The 16,832-nt window shown below is 39.3% G+C and overlaps 1 protein-coding gene across 1 annotated transcript; it reads left to right on the top strand.

Moving 5' to 3' along the window:
- The first annotated feature begins 4,266 nt into the window (after positions 1–4,266).
- On the top strand, positions 4,267–12,494 carry LOC124267192 (adenylate kinase 7-like). Its single transcript, XM_046702106.1, is given in 18 exon segments — positions 4,267–4,383; positions 5,558–5,731; positions 5,998–6,106; positions 6,220–6,300; positions 6,303–6,313; positions 6,794–6,904; positions 7,095–7,178; positions 7,721–7,806; positions 7,919–8,009; positions 8,728–8,805; positions 8,954–9,103; positions 9,356–9,484; positions 9,612–9,852; positions 10,086–10,349; positions 10,716–10,796; positions 11,104–11,243; positions 11,602–11,760; positions 12,086–12,494. Coding segments are annotated over 18 exon segments (2,124 nt in total). The 5' UTR covers positions 4,267–4,287; the 3' UTR covers positions 12,125–12,494.
- The last annotated feature ends 4,338 nt before the right edge of the window (positions 12,495–16,832 follow it).

Below are 16,832 nucleotides of genomic sequence, written 5' to 3'. Positions count from 1 at the left end.
AACACACTCACTCTCTACAATAGAGGGTGTGTGTGTTTATTCAAAACAAGCATGTCAAGGTGGTCCAGTCTTGGAAGGGACTGAAATCAGGAAGCAGTCTGTGAGGTACGCTCCCTGCTTCTTGTCTAAAATGTATACAGCTATTTAATGACTTACGAAGCACCCTTCTGCTATTTATTCCTGGGGGCAGTGGGGTAGCATGGTGGTTCAAGCATGCTTGTCACACAGAAGACCAGGGTACAATGTGTGAAGCCTGCAGTGATATTGCTGGAATTTTGCTAAAAGCTGGGTACAACTAAACTCACTCACTCACACTATTTATTCCTGATTTTTTTTCATGAATAATTCACTTATTGATATCACAAAATGACCTCTTGATGCTACAAGTTTGATTTTTAGATATCATACAATGAATTATTGGATATCACAATATTGTTGACTAGTAACTGGGCATGACTTGAAGGGGAATTCCATGTTGTTTTTCCCAAAATTCATGTGAATTATATATATATATCAATTGCACATTGTAATTTTCATGTGTGTAGATTATCTCAGTTATACAGAAACTGATGCTGTCAGATATCCGTTATTAGATTCCGGAACGGAAGGAAACCAGACTGTGTATAATATCCATCAGTATTTATTATGGTATTTAGATGACGCCTACCTGCAGAAGGTATCTTAATCGGGTCCAACGGGGAGAATTTAAACTGTCCTCTGATATGAACTGAAATAAAGCCGGAAATGTTAGCCGAGGCGATGGCCAAAATTGGTAGCAAGATCGAAAGAATGTGTCAATAAATACACCGCAAGGCAGTAGCCAAAAACGACCGAAAAGGAGAAAGTTTACCAAACGATCACATTGGTAATCCTTTCAAACAAGCACATCCACCGAATCCCAACATACAAAACACTTCCTCGTCATATACACACAACTGCATATGCCAAACACGTCCTTTCACGCACACAAACACAATGGATGAGAAATATAGGAGAATATTCTCTTCCAGAAGGCTGTAGTGTAGAGGATGAAGCTCTCGGTTCATGAAGCTGTCTTCATCCTCGTAGACCTAGCAGTCACTATCACTTTAAGGATAGGGTTGTGTTGAGTGAGTTTAGTTTTACGCCGCACTCGGCAATATTCCAGCTATATGGCGGCGGTCTGTAAATAATCGAATCTGGACCAGACAATCCAGTGATCAACAGCATGAGCATCGATCTGGGAACCGATGACATGTGTCAGCCAAAGCCAGCGAGCCTGACCACCCGATCCCGTTAGTCGCCTCTTACGACAAGCATGGGTTACTGAAGGTTCATTCTAACCCGGACCTTCACGAGTCTATTGATAGGAAGTAGGAGTGTTGATCGACTTTTAAAAAGAAATGTGTCAACCTGTGAATAAATGTGGGTCTGGCTTTGGGTTATCATGTTTTGGCACACCATAATAGACCGTGAAAATATATACAAATGTCAGTAGTAGCCCGACACGTGGGCAAAAGAAGCAAGCTTTTCCAGCCTAGCTGAAGATGATGTTGTTACAACACACACACAGAAGGATTATTGATCCAACGGCGGCCAAAAACTCGCAACAGGAGACACATAATACTGAAATCATATTATCCCGTACTGAAAAAAAATCAAAATAATTAAGTACTTGTATAATATCTCCTCTTTAACTCAACTTCATGACAAGTCAAAAAGTTTGTCTCATCGCGATTCCAATTTCCACTGAAGGAGACAATATTTACATAATCTATATTTACCATTCAACATCAGCAAATATCTACAACGAGTTCTTCGTCCGCTTTTTGGGGGCGGTGGGGAAGCCTAGTGCTTAAAGCGTTCGCTCGTCACGCTGAAGACCCGGGACCGATTCCCCACATGGATACAATGTGTGAAGTCCATTTCTGGTGTTCTCCCGCCGTGATATTGCTAAAAGCGGCGTAAAACTAAACTCATTCACTCACTCACTCTTCGTCCGCTTCACTCCTCATTATTTAAATAGGTGGTGTTCGGTAACGAGAGTCGTTGCTTGGAGGAATTAACATGGGCATATTTAATCGTGTTGATCTCCTAACGTATCGTAAGGATGCCATTGTAGGCCGTACGTTTGAAAGAGTAGTTTACAATTAAAATACCAACCTAAGATATATACATAATATTTACCTGTAACGATTTAACAATATCTTCCCATGTATTGATAAAAGAACAGCTTTTATTTCGGCCTTAGATATTACATTTAAGAGACACATTTCTAAATAGAAACACTTGCAAATGGTTGTCAGTGCCATCACCATTGATATTTCCGTCAAACTGCGGACATTTCAACATCGGTCTACAAACTAAACACAACACTATCTGCCTTCTTAAATACCTTGAATATGCAGTCTATTGAACATATAGTCATCAAATGAAACGATGCAGTGTTCAAAGGAATGAAGAGCGGTTGAGAATCTCTTAAAACACGGGACGTTAGCAACGACAACGGTAAATATGGCTATTTCCGGCCACGCTAACTGGAGATATAGAACATAGGGCCACACATTCGGGGATGCCTTAATATTCAAAACGCCGTACATGATAATAAATTTAGTGCACCACACTGGTGGAACATTGTCAGCATAACTGGAATAGTGCCATTTGCAGAAGGAAGAAATGCCAACGGATACCCGGGTGTATAGCAACGAGGCCATTTGTTGTGACATTTATTTGGAGATTGCAAAGGCCACTGGATGAAAGGACTTAACTGTCAGCACTATGAACTATACACAAGAGGAAGCACGCGTTGTTGCGACGGTCATGGCTCCCTGAATATACAGTTAATGTATCCAAAGGGAAACGTGTATCTTGTAGGGCGGAAAAATTAACACTGAAATGAAAGGTCATCTCATGTTCTGTGCAATACAACTATTAATTTTAGCATCCAAACCTATGTTCCACAGGACAGCTTGTGTGAGATCAAACAGTTTCTCCTAGGAGATATCGCTTTGACAATTTATTTTGTACAATGCCCTGACATCATCAGTTACATGACTCAATGCTATGACGTCGAACGTGATGACATCACAATGCTGTGACGTCATGAACTTGGTGACGTCACAATGCTATGACATCGCCGCACTGCAAGTCTAACGGCAGTACCATGTTCAGAGATGTACATTTTTCATTGAAAACTAATGAAGAGTGATTTTTGATGATAAATAGAATATCACCCTCGTGTCTTTTATATATCAAATATATCAACACTCGTTGATGAAAGAAAAAATATCATCGGCAAGCCTCGGATATTTGTAACTTTATCAACTCGTGTTGATATAATTGATATCAGTAGACACTTGGGTGAGATCCTCTATATACTTTGAAGTCTTTGAACGGCATTTAGAAGTGATAGACATAAAGACACGAATGTATGGATGTCAACTTCATTATTTTGAGGAACACGACATTTCGGAGTATATTCTTCCTCCTTCATCATGTATTTTGAAAACGACGGTTTCTGGTATATTATATATCACCCCAGGTGATGAAGGAGTAAGAATAAACTCCAAACCGCCGTATTCCTCAAAATAATCCATAAATAAGATATTTTTCACATCCATAAATTCTTGCCATATACGTTGAGCTACTAATATAAAATGCACTTTCAGTAGTAAATCGTTCTTCTGAGAGAGTAATGATCACTGAATCATCGTATTTGACAGAAGGGCTGGAGGGGCAGTTGGATGGCTGAAGCTCCATTCCCAACATGGATACATCGAGAGGAGTTCATTCTTGGTGCCACCAGCCGGAGTACGTTTCTCCACACGTGCATGCATATAACCTACTTCAGTGAAGTGATCGTAAAATATGCAGCGCTCGGTATTTCAATCACAAACTGAGCTTGTGAGCGAGTTCAGTTTTACGCCTCTTTTTTCACCACCACCGAAATTAAACAGATTACATTCCATTTGTTAATATTATTAATGCGTAATCTGAATAAATTAATCTAAATCAGGGTCAAATGTGAGCGCAAACTGTCCTCTGATACTGAAAGAATTAAACTTGGAAATGTCACCCAATGTGAGTGTATCAGCTGAAATACTCTATAAGAAGAAACATCTATAAGAAGAAACGTAACATATAACACAAGGCCTAAGCGCAGATTATTATGGTTAACTGTTTGCAAAGAGATTATCGTCTCATTGCCAACTGGATGCCAGTATGGACTTGTTTTTAGCGGAGGATAAATACAAGAGTTGCTTCCCTTGCGGAATGAGTTGACGCTTAGCAACTGTGACAGCAAGCAAAATGGCGAGTACACAAGAAGATGCCGATTTGCGTCCGAAAAGTAAACGCATGTTTATTAATCATGTAGACCAATATCAGGGGAGAAATCTTGCAAAGGTTAGTAATTCTGTTCAAACGTATGTATGATATATTTTAATCTTATGTGATTGGCATGCAAATAGATACAGTCATATGAGTTGTGAAATTGTTGATGTTTGACAGCTCAGTGCCCCTTCGTTCAGACTAAAGTGTTAATATTTTATTCAGCCCTGTTTAAATATAATTTACCATACACTGTCATTGTCACAAAACATTCTAAAGTATATAACACTGTTAACAACTTGTGAAAATACTTTGGGGTACAATTCAACCAGAAAAGATAAGATTGAAAATAACACCAGTAGCCCAAAATATTGCAAAGAAACAGAAGATCGTTTTAGGCGAGGGTGATTGTACAGTATAATATGCAATATAATCTTGTATATATGGTCTAACTTTGGTACATATGATACATATCATGAATATTAGGGAACAAATCTGAATATAGGGGAATAAATACAGCAGCAAGTGAGCAGCAGATGTACCGGTATTATTTATCATATTCAGTAAAACAATAACAATATATATTTTTCATGTTCAAACCATGTTGACAATGGCAATTTATCATGACAATGACCAGCCACCACATTACTGTCAAATTAAAACTATAAGAGTATTGGGGGCGGTGGGGTAGCCTAATGGTTAAAGCGTTGGCTCGTCACGCCGAAGACCCGGGTTCGAATCCCCACATGGGTACAATGTGTGAAGCCCATTTCTGGTGTCCCCAGCCGTGATGTTGCTGGAATATTGCTAAAAGCGGCGTAAAACCAAACTCAGTCAGCTATAAGAGTATTGACGATTATCTTGCTGGACCGGATATACCCGGTATTGCATTTCTTGCTTTGATAAATAACATGCTAGTTCAGGTATAAATGCTCTTTTTCAATAAATTCATGAATATTTGAATAATCAATTTTAGTGATCGGGAGTAATGGATTGAGTTCATGAAGGATACTGTTTGATTCGCCGAATATGAGGGTGCATCGCAATAGTCCTAATCAAAAGTAAACAGGGGCAGATATATGAAAAATGGACATGGCCAAGATCGAAAAATACATGTATATCCCATCTGATTCCCATACAAATTTGGGTTGGTCCTTGTGATGAAAAGGCTATACAGTGTATTTTGGATTCTCATGTGTGGAATGATATCACTTTGAAAACATAATATTGCATTGGTATTCCTCAACAGTTTCTGTCCCGCTGTGTGGTTGGATCTTCTCTGGAGGAGCAAGAGGAAGAAGATGATGCAAGGTCCACTGACAGCTCCATCATCCCAACAACCAAAGAGGGGTGCTATGAAATTGTTGGTACTCTCAAAGACAGGGGGACACCTAAACCAGATTTTGTCAAGGAACTCATCCTGGTAAGAAATTATTTTGTCTGAATCTCATCTAAAATATTGTCAAGTCCTTAGATTTAGTATTTCACGTTCATGATTGTTAAAGGTAATTAATAATTACAAAATAATAAACACTTAAATAGAAACACTATTCTACTTATTCCGTGGTGATAAATACCTTCTGAATAGATAAACAGACATGAGTATTAGGTGGATTAAGTTTGTGATTAGGGAAAAGTTAATGCATAGGCTACAATTACAAAAATATGTTTATGATCTACTTTGTACAGTTTGAGAACAAAGACCAACTGTATGAGCAGCTTGTGGAGTGTGATGTCATCGTGTATGACATCACAGAGGATCCAGACCAAATTGATGAAGCTGTGTGGGCAGTCTCAGGTGAGGATGATATCACTAATAGAGTTCACTGATATCCTGAAAATTAGTTCTTACTGAATCCTGAACAAACAGTTATTTATATTGCAACACTGTCATCTCATGTTATATTACAGAGCTCCATTCTGACTTGGAGAAGATGGAGAAGTCGAAGATGTTTATCCTCATCTCCTCCTGTATGACCTGGGCAAAGAGCAAACCCTGGATCCTGTGAGTTCATACACTCTTCTATTTTCATTATCCTCCTAGCATCGTGTGCCAGCTGAAGAATGACATCACCTGGAAAGTTGTTTGAGCCTGCAATATGTACTATGATAGGAATCCAGTACTCCGTTATTGCATTACATAGTTCCCTGCTGACTAAATGAGTGAGTATTGCTTAATGCTGCATCAGCAATTTTGCAGCTATTTGCAGCGAGCCAATTGAATAAAATACCTGTGATAACTGTCTAGTGAGAATATATGTAGGATTTAACACCTTCCACTCCCACCTCCCAATTTATGTTAATTATAATTGGGCCTCAAAATACCTGTAATAATTTTGCATGAAAATTCCCTCAGGTGTTCTAAAACTGCTTTTGAGTTGTATGGTTACACAATTAGACTCCTTAAGATATTTGCTGTTGTTCTGTGGTAGTGAGGGCTGTAATTATCTTTAGGATGTAAATACTCATGATTTCTGGCATGCAGGATGATCCTGAAATACCCTTCACAGAAGATGATTACAGGAGGAGAAAGCCACATCCAAACTTCAAGGAACACATCAGTGCTGAGAAGACTGTCATCAAGCTTGGCAAAACAGTACGTTCTCGCTTCCTTGTAGTTTTACAATGACTAATTAACCATACACATGTAATATCTCTGTTAATGATTTGACCTGGTCCTTGAGTCAATGATGAATATATTCTGTTAAAATGGAATGTTTACTTTAAGTCCTTTTAGTGCAGTGATCAGCCTTTTACATTCTCCATTTTCTTGCAATCTCTTTCAGAACAAAGCCAAACTGGTTACCTACGTCATCTGCTCTGGCCTCACATATGGAGCTGAAGAAAACATCTTCCACTTCCTCTTCAAGGTAAGTAAACATGTTTCTGTTCACAATGTATACCAGATTTGTTGAGTTAAAATGTCACTTGAAGACAATCATGATCCACTTTGTCCTTATCTTATATGTATCTCGATAATTAGGTTACAAAACAAGGCACAGGAACTCTTTTCATGTTACGGCTATGTATTCAATCAATAGTGAGAACAACTAGTGATGGAAACAAAGAATATTTAGTAATATTGAGTCATCAGATTCGTGAATCTTTGCACTCATACAAATTGTGTTTTACAATTCACTGCCTTACCAAATAACATGTGCCTTTGCTACACATGCCTGGGTTGGTTTGATATTTATATCCTGGAACAAAGTACTGTGATCAGTGTAAGAAATTAAAGGTGTCATTGGGTCCTTAAGTCCTGCAGTGTTTGAATCTAGGAAATACTTGATTTTTAACATTAGGCTTAAGACAAGGACCACTTGACATTCATGCCTAATTTCAAACGTTGATGCTGCACCAAAACTGTGTGAATGATAACAGCACTAATATCACTCATCATTTCTGGTTTTAGTCGGCATGGCACAATGTCCAGCAGCTCCAGTGTTTCGGCAACGGGCAGAATGTCATCCCCACCATCCACATCAAGGACCTGGCAGGGTGAGTTGGCATGTGTCACTATCTGGCGCAGAGGTAACAATCTTATTTCGCTTTCTGGTGTAAGAGTGATTCCATTGTATTCAGGAAGTTAACGTGATGTTGGATGTTTCAGAGTGATTCAGAATGTTGCTGATGCACGTCCCAAAGTGCGGTACCTCATTGCCAAAGATGATGCCCAGAATACTCTGGAGGAAATCGTCAAGGTAACTGTAAAACCTTGTAAATAGTGTGTACTTTATTCCTTTAAACGAGTATTAGTAATCAGGGTTAAGAAGAATTTCTTGGTTTGAATATCTTAACATAAGAAATAACACTAGAGTTGTTCTTCTTTGCATTATTTTTCATTTGTAACAATTTATGTTTGGCTAATTTGTTACCCATTAGTTTGTTACTTACACGCTCTACATCACTAGTTACCTGTGTATGAAAACATCTATACAACATTGGTTACCTGTGTGTGTGTGTTAACACCTTTACATCACTGGTTACCTGTATATGAAGACATCTTATACAACATTGGTTACCTGTGTGTGTGTGTTAACACCTTTACATCACTGGTTACCTGTATATGAAGACATCTTTATACAACATTGGTTACCTGTGTGTGTGTTAACACCTTTACATCACTGGTTACCTGTATATGAAGACATCTTTATACAACATTGGTTACCTCTGTGTGTGTGTGTGTGTGTGTTAACACCTTTACATCACTGGTTACCTGTATATGAAGACATCTTTATACAACATGTGTGTGTTAACTTTTGTATACATAACTCATCACTAATTTGACACCAATACAACATAGTTCACCTGTAAACACCCATGTGTCATTGGTCACCTGTGTATTTGGACAGCTCAAGATCACTGGTCAGTGGTTCATTAATAGTTAACAGCTATACAGTACTTGTCCTCTGTCGACAGGAAGTGAGCACCCAACAGGGAACAGGCAAGGTCAAGTTCATCACCAAGGAGGAAGCTCTGCTCAGCAAGGACATTGAAGTAAGGAAGCCAAAATTACCTCTTGGTGACCTCAGTTAAATATTACCCTATGCTATTGTATGTCATATGAGATATGAATGAATTCGTTGTGGAAGATATAGGTAGAATACATGTAATAAATTATGATTATTTTTGTCCGATGTTACAGCAAGCTGACTTTGACATGCTGTTGGTGAATTTGCGTATGGATGCCGTTCATGTGAAGGAGAGCATGCGCATCAACTGGGTGTCCGAGGGTGGCATCAAGGAGAACATCGCGCTGGTCACCAAGGAGTACAAGGATGCACGGGCACTGCAGGTCAGCACGAAGAACTATCAGGGTCAAACACTATTCTCAAACTGACATTAATGGCAATATATGTATGCATTATAGGATAGTTAGTATTAAGTGTAGGTCACAGTGTCGATTAATTTAAGATGGAAGTCACCGTTCAACAAAACTTTTAATACAGATATTTGCCATCTTAATCATTGTCATAGGGTCATCATCATAAAAAAACGACCTCTATTGAATCCATTGAGTTTCATCTTTTCTGTTTTCCTGTTTCAGCCTCTGCGTGCTGTGATCGTGGGTCCCCCTGCGTCGGGCAAGTCTACAATAGCAAAGCAGCTGTGTGAGCACTACAAACTGCACCACATCCAGATCAAGAAGGTCATTGATGATGAGATAGAGAGTCTGGTTAGTATACTACCTTCTCGTGCACAGTGTTATATGCATGTCAAATACCCTGTTATGTTATTCATTTAGTCTGGAAACATGGTAACAGGACAACAGTGAGTTCAGAAACACATACTTTTAATTCCAGGAAGCCAAGGCTAAACGAGCTGATGCGGAAGACAATGAGGATGATGATGGTTCTGCTCAGGAGGCTCAGGAGTTGCTGGAACAGATCAATGAAAGCCGTGAGCAGAACAACAACCGTATTGAGGACCAATATGTCATCAAGTTCTTCAGGGACAAGCTCCACTCCATGCCCTGCCAAAATCAGGGTTTCATCTTGGATGGATACCCAAAGACACTGGAGCAAGCAAAGGATCTGTTTGCAAGTATGTTATCATTATAATAATGGATGTAGTACATCAACGACTTTGCTCAGGTTGTTCAGGTTATAGAACACATGATTTTAGAATAACACCAACTATTTTATGAATTCAGGTATAAGTCTGAGATAATAATTACCAACCATTCATAAACAAATTATACCTGATTTTTTAAAAATCACTGTGGATAGATTTTAAGATGTGGAAACTGTTCTTACTTATGGGATTCTTCTCTATAGCTGAAGATGATGAGGAGGCTGAGGAAGCAGCTAAGGGAGGTAACTTTGACAGAACTATCATGCCTGAGTTTGTCATCTCACTGGAAGCTACTGATGACTTCTTGAAGGCTCGGGTGATGAATCTGCCAGAGAGTGTAGTTAGTGGTACACACAACACAGAGAAAGGACTGGGCAACCGTCTTTCAGAATTCCGCTCCATCAATACAGAGGATGAAACTGTGCTCAACTACTTTGATGAACTGGAATTCCATCCAGAGAAAATGGGTAAGCTCCGTTATGAGTCAGATGTCAAATAACAACCACTGAGATTCCTTCAAGGTATTATAACCACTGTATTTGAAATTAAAACTTCATGTAAATTTCATAAACATTTGGAGTAAAATATGAAGTTGAGTTGAGGAGCGTAGATGTACTTGGAACATACATTGACCAAGTGGCCCAGGTGGAAGGGTATATAGCACACACACACACCTGAAACCCTCCAGTTAGTTAGCCATACATTATGAACGGTCCCTTACAGTATATTTGTATACTTTGAGTTCTCTGACTTTTGGAATAAATGTCTAGGAGATGAATATGATGACAACTATTTGAGATTCATCCCTAACCTATCATGTTGTTTTCTTTTAGATGTTACCAAAGATGGTTCACCCATGATGAAGGAAACAGTAGAGAAAATCAAGAAAATCATGGGCCCTGCAAGAAACTATGGTGAGTGTATCAGTAATAGCAGTCACAGGGATGTGTATTGAAAATGAGATGGACATTGCCTAAAGAAACCAGCATTATTTGATTCATCATAATTAGAGCGAGATATATTAGCATTCATTATGTTAGTCTATAAGCTGTGATGAATGTTACTGTAATATTAATGTACACGTTTAAAAGGATAATACTTTTTCAAAGTCAGGAATCAAGGTCAAGGTTGTATTGTAAACCTTTGTCTTTGAAGTGAAAGGATGCTCCATATTTTCTGGTAGCTGTTGTTAATTCCTGCTACTATTGATAATACTTAAAGGTCCAACCCCTGAGGAGATGGAGGAGATGAGGCGACAGGAGGAGGAAGAGAGACTCAAGAGGGAGGCAGAGGAGATGGCTGAGAGAGAGAGGAGAGAGGCAGAGGAAGCAGCAGAAAGGAAGAAGAGACAGGAAGAATGGGTGAGTATTCATGACTCATCTGGACAGCAGAAAACCTAGTCATCTCCAATCTAGCGATAGAAATATATTTGCTGGTTTGTGAGGCTTATAACATGATGCTGCTGGAAACAAATCTAATTTTTCAAGCCCAAATAAAACTATATTATTAATTCATCCCACATCAAGCGAATACAACGACAAATTCAGATTCTGTCCTTAAACTTAGCTCACTCACTCACTAGTTTCCGAATTACATCTTTTGCAAATCTCTAAGGAATGATTATCCAATTATATGCCTTTTGGGTGCTGTATTGTTTGCATTAATACATATCTCTTTTAATGAAAAGTTGGAGGTCAAAGCATGTATGTGATTTTACAGTCTCAGCGCCTCAGTGAAGTGAAGAGGGAGGAGTATGAGCTGCTGGAGGCGCAGTCTATCCCTCTGCGGAACTTCCTCATGAAACATGTGATGCCTACACTCACCCAGGGCCTCATTGACTGCTGCAAGACACGTCCTGAGGATCCTATTGATTATATTGTTAGTTTAGACTGAACTTTCCTTCATACCTTCATAACACTTGACATCATGAACTATATAAATCATGTAATAAATTAATACATAATAACTTTACTAATCTTGTAATAAATTAATACATAATATTTCATAACTTTACAACATTCATCTATGTTAAAAATATTATTTTGGCACTCAAATCAGAAAGTAAGCTAAATATATATATTTCTATGTTTGAGAGGTTATTATGTGAGAATAAATTGTTTGGATGCTGTAAAATATGTTTTGTTATCTGAAGCTATATAATTTTTCACAAACTATCATCATCTTCTCTTATTATATTTTTCAGGCCGAATACCTGTTCCAGCACAACCCACAGGTTGACTGATGTCATCTACCTCTCAGAGTTGTCTCCCCTTTGTACATATACCCTTTCCCTGCTCCCACCGTCCAGCCTTATGTCCACATGTGATATATCAATGGTCAGCATTCCATTTAATCATCAGTGTCTTTGGACATTTCGTTTTGCAGATGTATTTGTAAATTATTTGCTTGTCATGTAAAATGCTAGAAGGTTAAGTTTCTTCCATCCATAAGCAAATCAGTATTTGAGTTATTTTCCTTGTTCAGTTTTTCAAGTTGTACAAAACGATACAACTCTACATGTGATGATATGTTTCCAGTATTTGTTGACTATTTATATTGTACCACTGTTGAATATGGAATCTGTCTTGAATAAACCAAATATTCTTAAAATTTATCTTAAGTGAACTGAATATATGGAGGGAAACACAAAAAGAGCATCATCAAGTTCAGTCCTTCAAACTGAAATAGAAACAACTATAAAAGGGACACATAAAAACACACATCAGTAAAGTGTAATCTATTTCATTTAACATAGACCGCCTCCGTGGTTTAGTGGTAGGAGAGCGGAAGGACGTGGGTTCGATCCGGACCGGGACATACCAAAAGACCTTAAAATGGTACTTGCAGTCCCCGTCTGGCTCTGGGCATAAAGGACTGGGCGGCTCGGAGTCGGTATAATGTGTCTGAGTGGGGTATTCATGCTTCACTGCGGCATGGTATCTCGGTGAGCTTGCACTATAAAACCAGCTTAAGTCTGGGCTAGTACAAGCAGCCACACATACACACGCATGCACGTCGTCTTATGAGCGAAATAATGTTAAGTGCTACGTTAAACCTCATTTCACCTCACCTAATTAATACTACCGGTACATTAACTCCATGGAGGTTTAAAACGCATTATGTTCACTGTCCTGCGAAGAGGTACCATTTCTTGAAGTGATGTTACAGCCATTACAGTAGTAACTAGAGTTCCAGTCATCCCGGCGCTTTGAAAAACGAGTCACTGATTTTAATGGATACTAATGACTGAAAGAATTATTCACAGAAGTTGAACAATTGATGTCCACAATACACATATATGTGGTCATTTTCATACGACCCAACAGAACATGAAGCAAGTTGAAAAGGTCTTCTGTTCAAATTTATGATAAACGTTACAAGAGGAATAGATAACTTTCAATCTAATGACAGATGTATCCTGTGACCAGATGTTTAATTGACCACATGCTAGTGCGCATCGCGAAACTGAATCATATTGCTAGTCCAGTACTCCATGGACATGACCATGGCCATACTTTAGGGAGCACATGGTCTGCTGCTAGAGTACCTTTGCTCCTTTTTTGTGTGCTGCCTAATCTCTTCCTCACATGTCATCGATTCCCAATTGCGCAGATCGATGCTCATGTTGTTGATCACTGGATTGTCTTGCCCAGGCTCGATTATTTACAGACCGCCGCCATATAGCTGGAATATTGCTGAGTGCGGCGTAAAACTAAACTCACTCACTTCTAATCTCTTCCATTGCTGAGTGCGGCGTAAACCTCAACTCACTCACTCTAATCTCTTCCGTGATTTCCCATCTCCTGATCCATTATTTCTGATTTCAAAGGAAAGCGTAAGAAACCCCTGCGTAAATCTGCCGCGGTAGGGGCGATGGAATGAGACAGTGTTACCGACAACATTTGTATCATTTGGAGCGGTATAAACAACAGTGAAGTTTGACCTAATCCATACAAAACCTCAACATCAACTTCCTACTGATTCTCACCGACACACATACTTCCAGGCACAACAGCCTTCAAATATCTTACAAGTGATGTGTCGAGTCGAACATATTGTAAAGTAAATACATGTAATGGTCACCAGATCAGCGTTATATTCAAACATGTTTGAAGATCATTACCTGGAGATTTCTAATTTCTAAACGGAGCAGTTCATCGTTTTTTAAACACATTTTTTAAAATTATAAAATGTCAAATAGATCGGGGAAAAGTCGTCTAACATTCAAAAGTTCACTGTCAGTAAAAGACTCCTTCACACTTCACAATCAGCCAGAATAAAATATTTCCAAACGTCGGAACCCATTCGGGAGAAAATGTCAAAATAAACATTTTTTTCAAGCTTTGTAAGAATGCTGTTGGAATACTTAGAACGCACTTCGAATGATTCTTACTTATTCCAAACGTACTAGATCACGAATGCAGCTCGAATAAATCGGAATACAGAAGGAATAATTAGAATGCCGTTGGAATACACTAAGAATGCTTAAAATGAATTTCGACTGCCGCACGAGTCCGGTTCGATTGCTGCGTGAATAGCACTCGAATTTCAGCTTGAAAGTATCTCGAATGCTCTACGAATTTACATAGAATGCATTCAGAACCCTCTTGAAATGACCCCCGAATATGGATCGAATGTTAAAGAATTCAAACAGAACGCAGCTCGAATATTTCAACTGTCCTTCAAATGCACTTACAATGTAACATGAATGTCCGAAATGCATCAGGAATGCTGCTGGAATGTTCCACGATGGGGTATAAAAATAAGTTGAATCTAGACTATTCATCAGTCTCCGCCCAACTCCTATACAGTATGGACCCCCTGGACCATGTTGCGTTGCTCCAGATTTCTGTCCTCTCCAGCAAGACCTGATTGAAAGAGATGTGGAGGTGACCAGGAGAAGAAAGAGGAGAAGAGCCAGGAGATTCCAGACCAGACCTTGGCTGACAGAGGAAAGAAGGAGGCTGTATGGACATTACACAAGACTGATAGAGGAGCTCAGAGTTGAGGACACGCAGTCTTTCTTCAACTACCTTAGGGTGGAACCTGCCATGTTTGATGAGTTGGTGCAGAGTGGGACCAAGAATACAGAAGCAAGATACATATATGAGAAAGGCACTATACGTACGTCCAGGCTTGAAGCTAGCCATCATATTGAGGTTCCTGCCTTTCAGGTGATAGGTACCCCAGCATCATGTACAGCTTCCGCATGGCAAGGAACACAGTTAGCCTGATCATTCCAAATGATATCTGAAGTTTCAGTGACAGGTGGTTACGTTTTTATGCGATTCGGTGGTGTTCTGATGACGTCAGGGCTCATTTGAAGAGCATTTGGGACGTTCTGACTGTATTCGAGGTGTATTAGATGTACATTAGAGATGTATTCCAAGTGTAATCGATATATTCCGATACGTTTGAAGAATATTCCACCTAAATTCCAACAGCAATCGAGATACATTCGAGGCGCATTCGGGACATTGGATTTGAAGTGGCTTGCCTTATTGATTCCCCCTCGAATACGTTCAGAATACTTAGAATGCAGTAAGAATAATTAAAAGGCCGTTAGGATGCACTTCAAACGCTGTTCGATATTTTTCCACTTCGAATGTCCCTCGAAAGTTTTGAACATGTTCAGAACATTCGGGCATGTTACAAGAATTGACACGAATAGTTGGAGTGCATTCGGAATGGAGTAAGAAGTTTTAAAATGCAGTTTGAATTTCCAGTTATCTCCAGGAATTTTCATTCCGACTGATTCCGGCTGATTCCGCCTCAAGTGTGAACATTTACAAGTTCTCTCATATCTCCTTCAGCAATAAACACAACAGTAACCCATCTACCGCTTTTTGAGAACATGACTGATTAACATGATGTCATGCTGTATATATAAACGGAAACGTCACGGGTTATACACAATGACCCTTTGCTAGATACGGTTGAGTTTTGATAGGCGTAGTGTACTATAGTGCATCTGTAGTCACTGCTTAGATAGTTAGACTGTGTTCGAGGTGTATGTGTGTCGGTCTTTGATGTTTACTATAAATTTGAATAATGAACGATTAACGGAGCATTAATGGTTGACAACGGTACAAGAATCTGTATCGAAAGGTCGCACTCACGAATAAAAAGAAGTTGTAATCCATAAAGTTGTGCTATATTACACCAAGATTGTTCTGAAATCTAGAACACGAGCGTTCTGTAAGTGGAACACTACTGTTCTGACGGCAGAACACATAGTGTCTAAATCAGAACACTCCGACTGCGTTCTAAATCTGTTACAGGAAGGGTGTTCTCATAGTGTTCTAGAACACTTAGGTTTAGAGTGTGTACTTTTCTTACCAATATACTATTTTCATTCAGTAAACATTGAGCGGTTGACAAATAACAATCATATTGATCGGTTATATCGGTGTGTCCATGTACGCCTTTTTGCTCACTCGCTGACAAATGACTCGTAAACATCATGAGGAATGTCCCGTTTGTCTGACCTGAAAGGGGGGCGGTGGGGTAGCCTACTAGCTATATGTATAGACTTGTGGTTGAAGCGTTCGCTCGTCAAGCCGAAGACCCGGATAGATTCCCCCAAATGGGTACAATGTGTGAAGCCCATTTCTGGTGTCCGCCGTCGTGATACTGCTGGAATATTGCTAAAAGCGGCGTAAAACTGAACTAACTCACTCACTGGCCTGAAAGGTTATCAGTATGAAGATAACAGAAACGTCAGTTTATCTTTAAATGACTTTCTTCTTTTTTCATCGATTTGCATGTAGATTAATAATTCTTATCCCGGGATCATGTGTGACCAACTCGTGTCATTTCAAGATAAACCTTCTTGTGAGGTTAAAGGAAAAATGCGAGAGGTCACTCATGATCCCTCTTGTCTTCTGTGAATGCGCGCTGTGTGTGATTTCTGCTGTAGCGTACGCGCAACAGAAAAGGTCGGCTAAGTC

Source organism: Haliotis rubra, unplaced genomic scaffold (assembly GCF_003918875.1).
Source record: "Haliotis rubra isolate DU_JTF1 unplaced genomic scaffold, ASM391887v1 Scf13, whole genome shotgun sequence".
NCBI classification, from domain to species: Eukaryota; Metazoa; Mollusca; class Gastropoda; order Lepetellida; family Haliotidae; genus Haliotis; species Haliotis rubra.
Note: the sequence above shows the minus strand (reverse complement) of the source record. Positions and strands in the feature narration are given on the sequence as shown.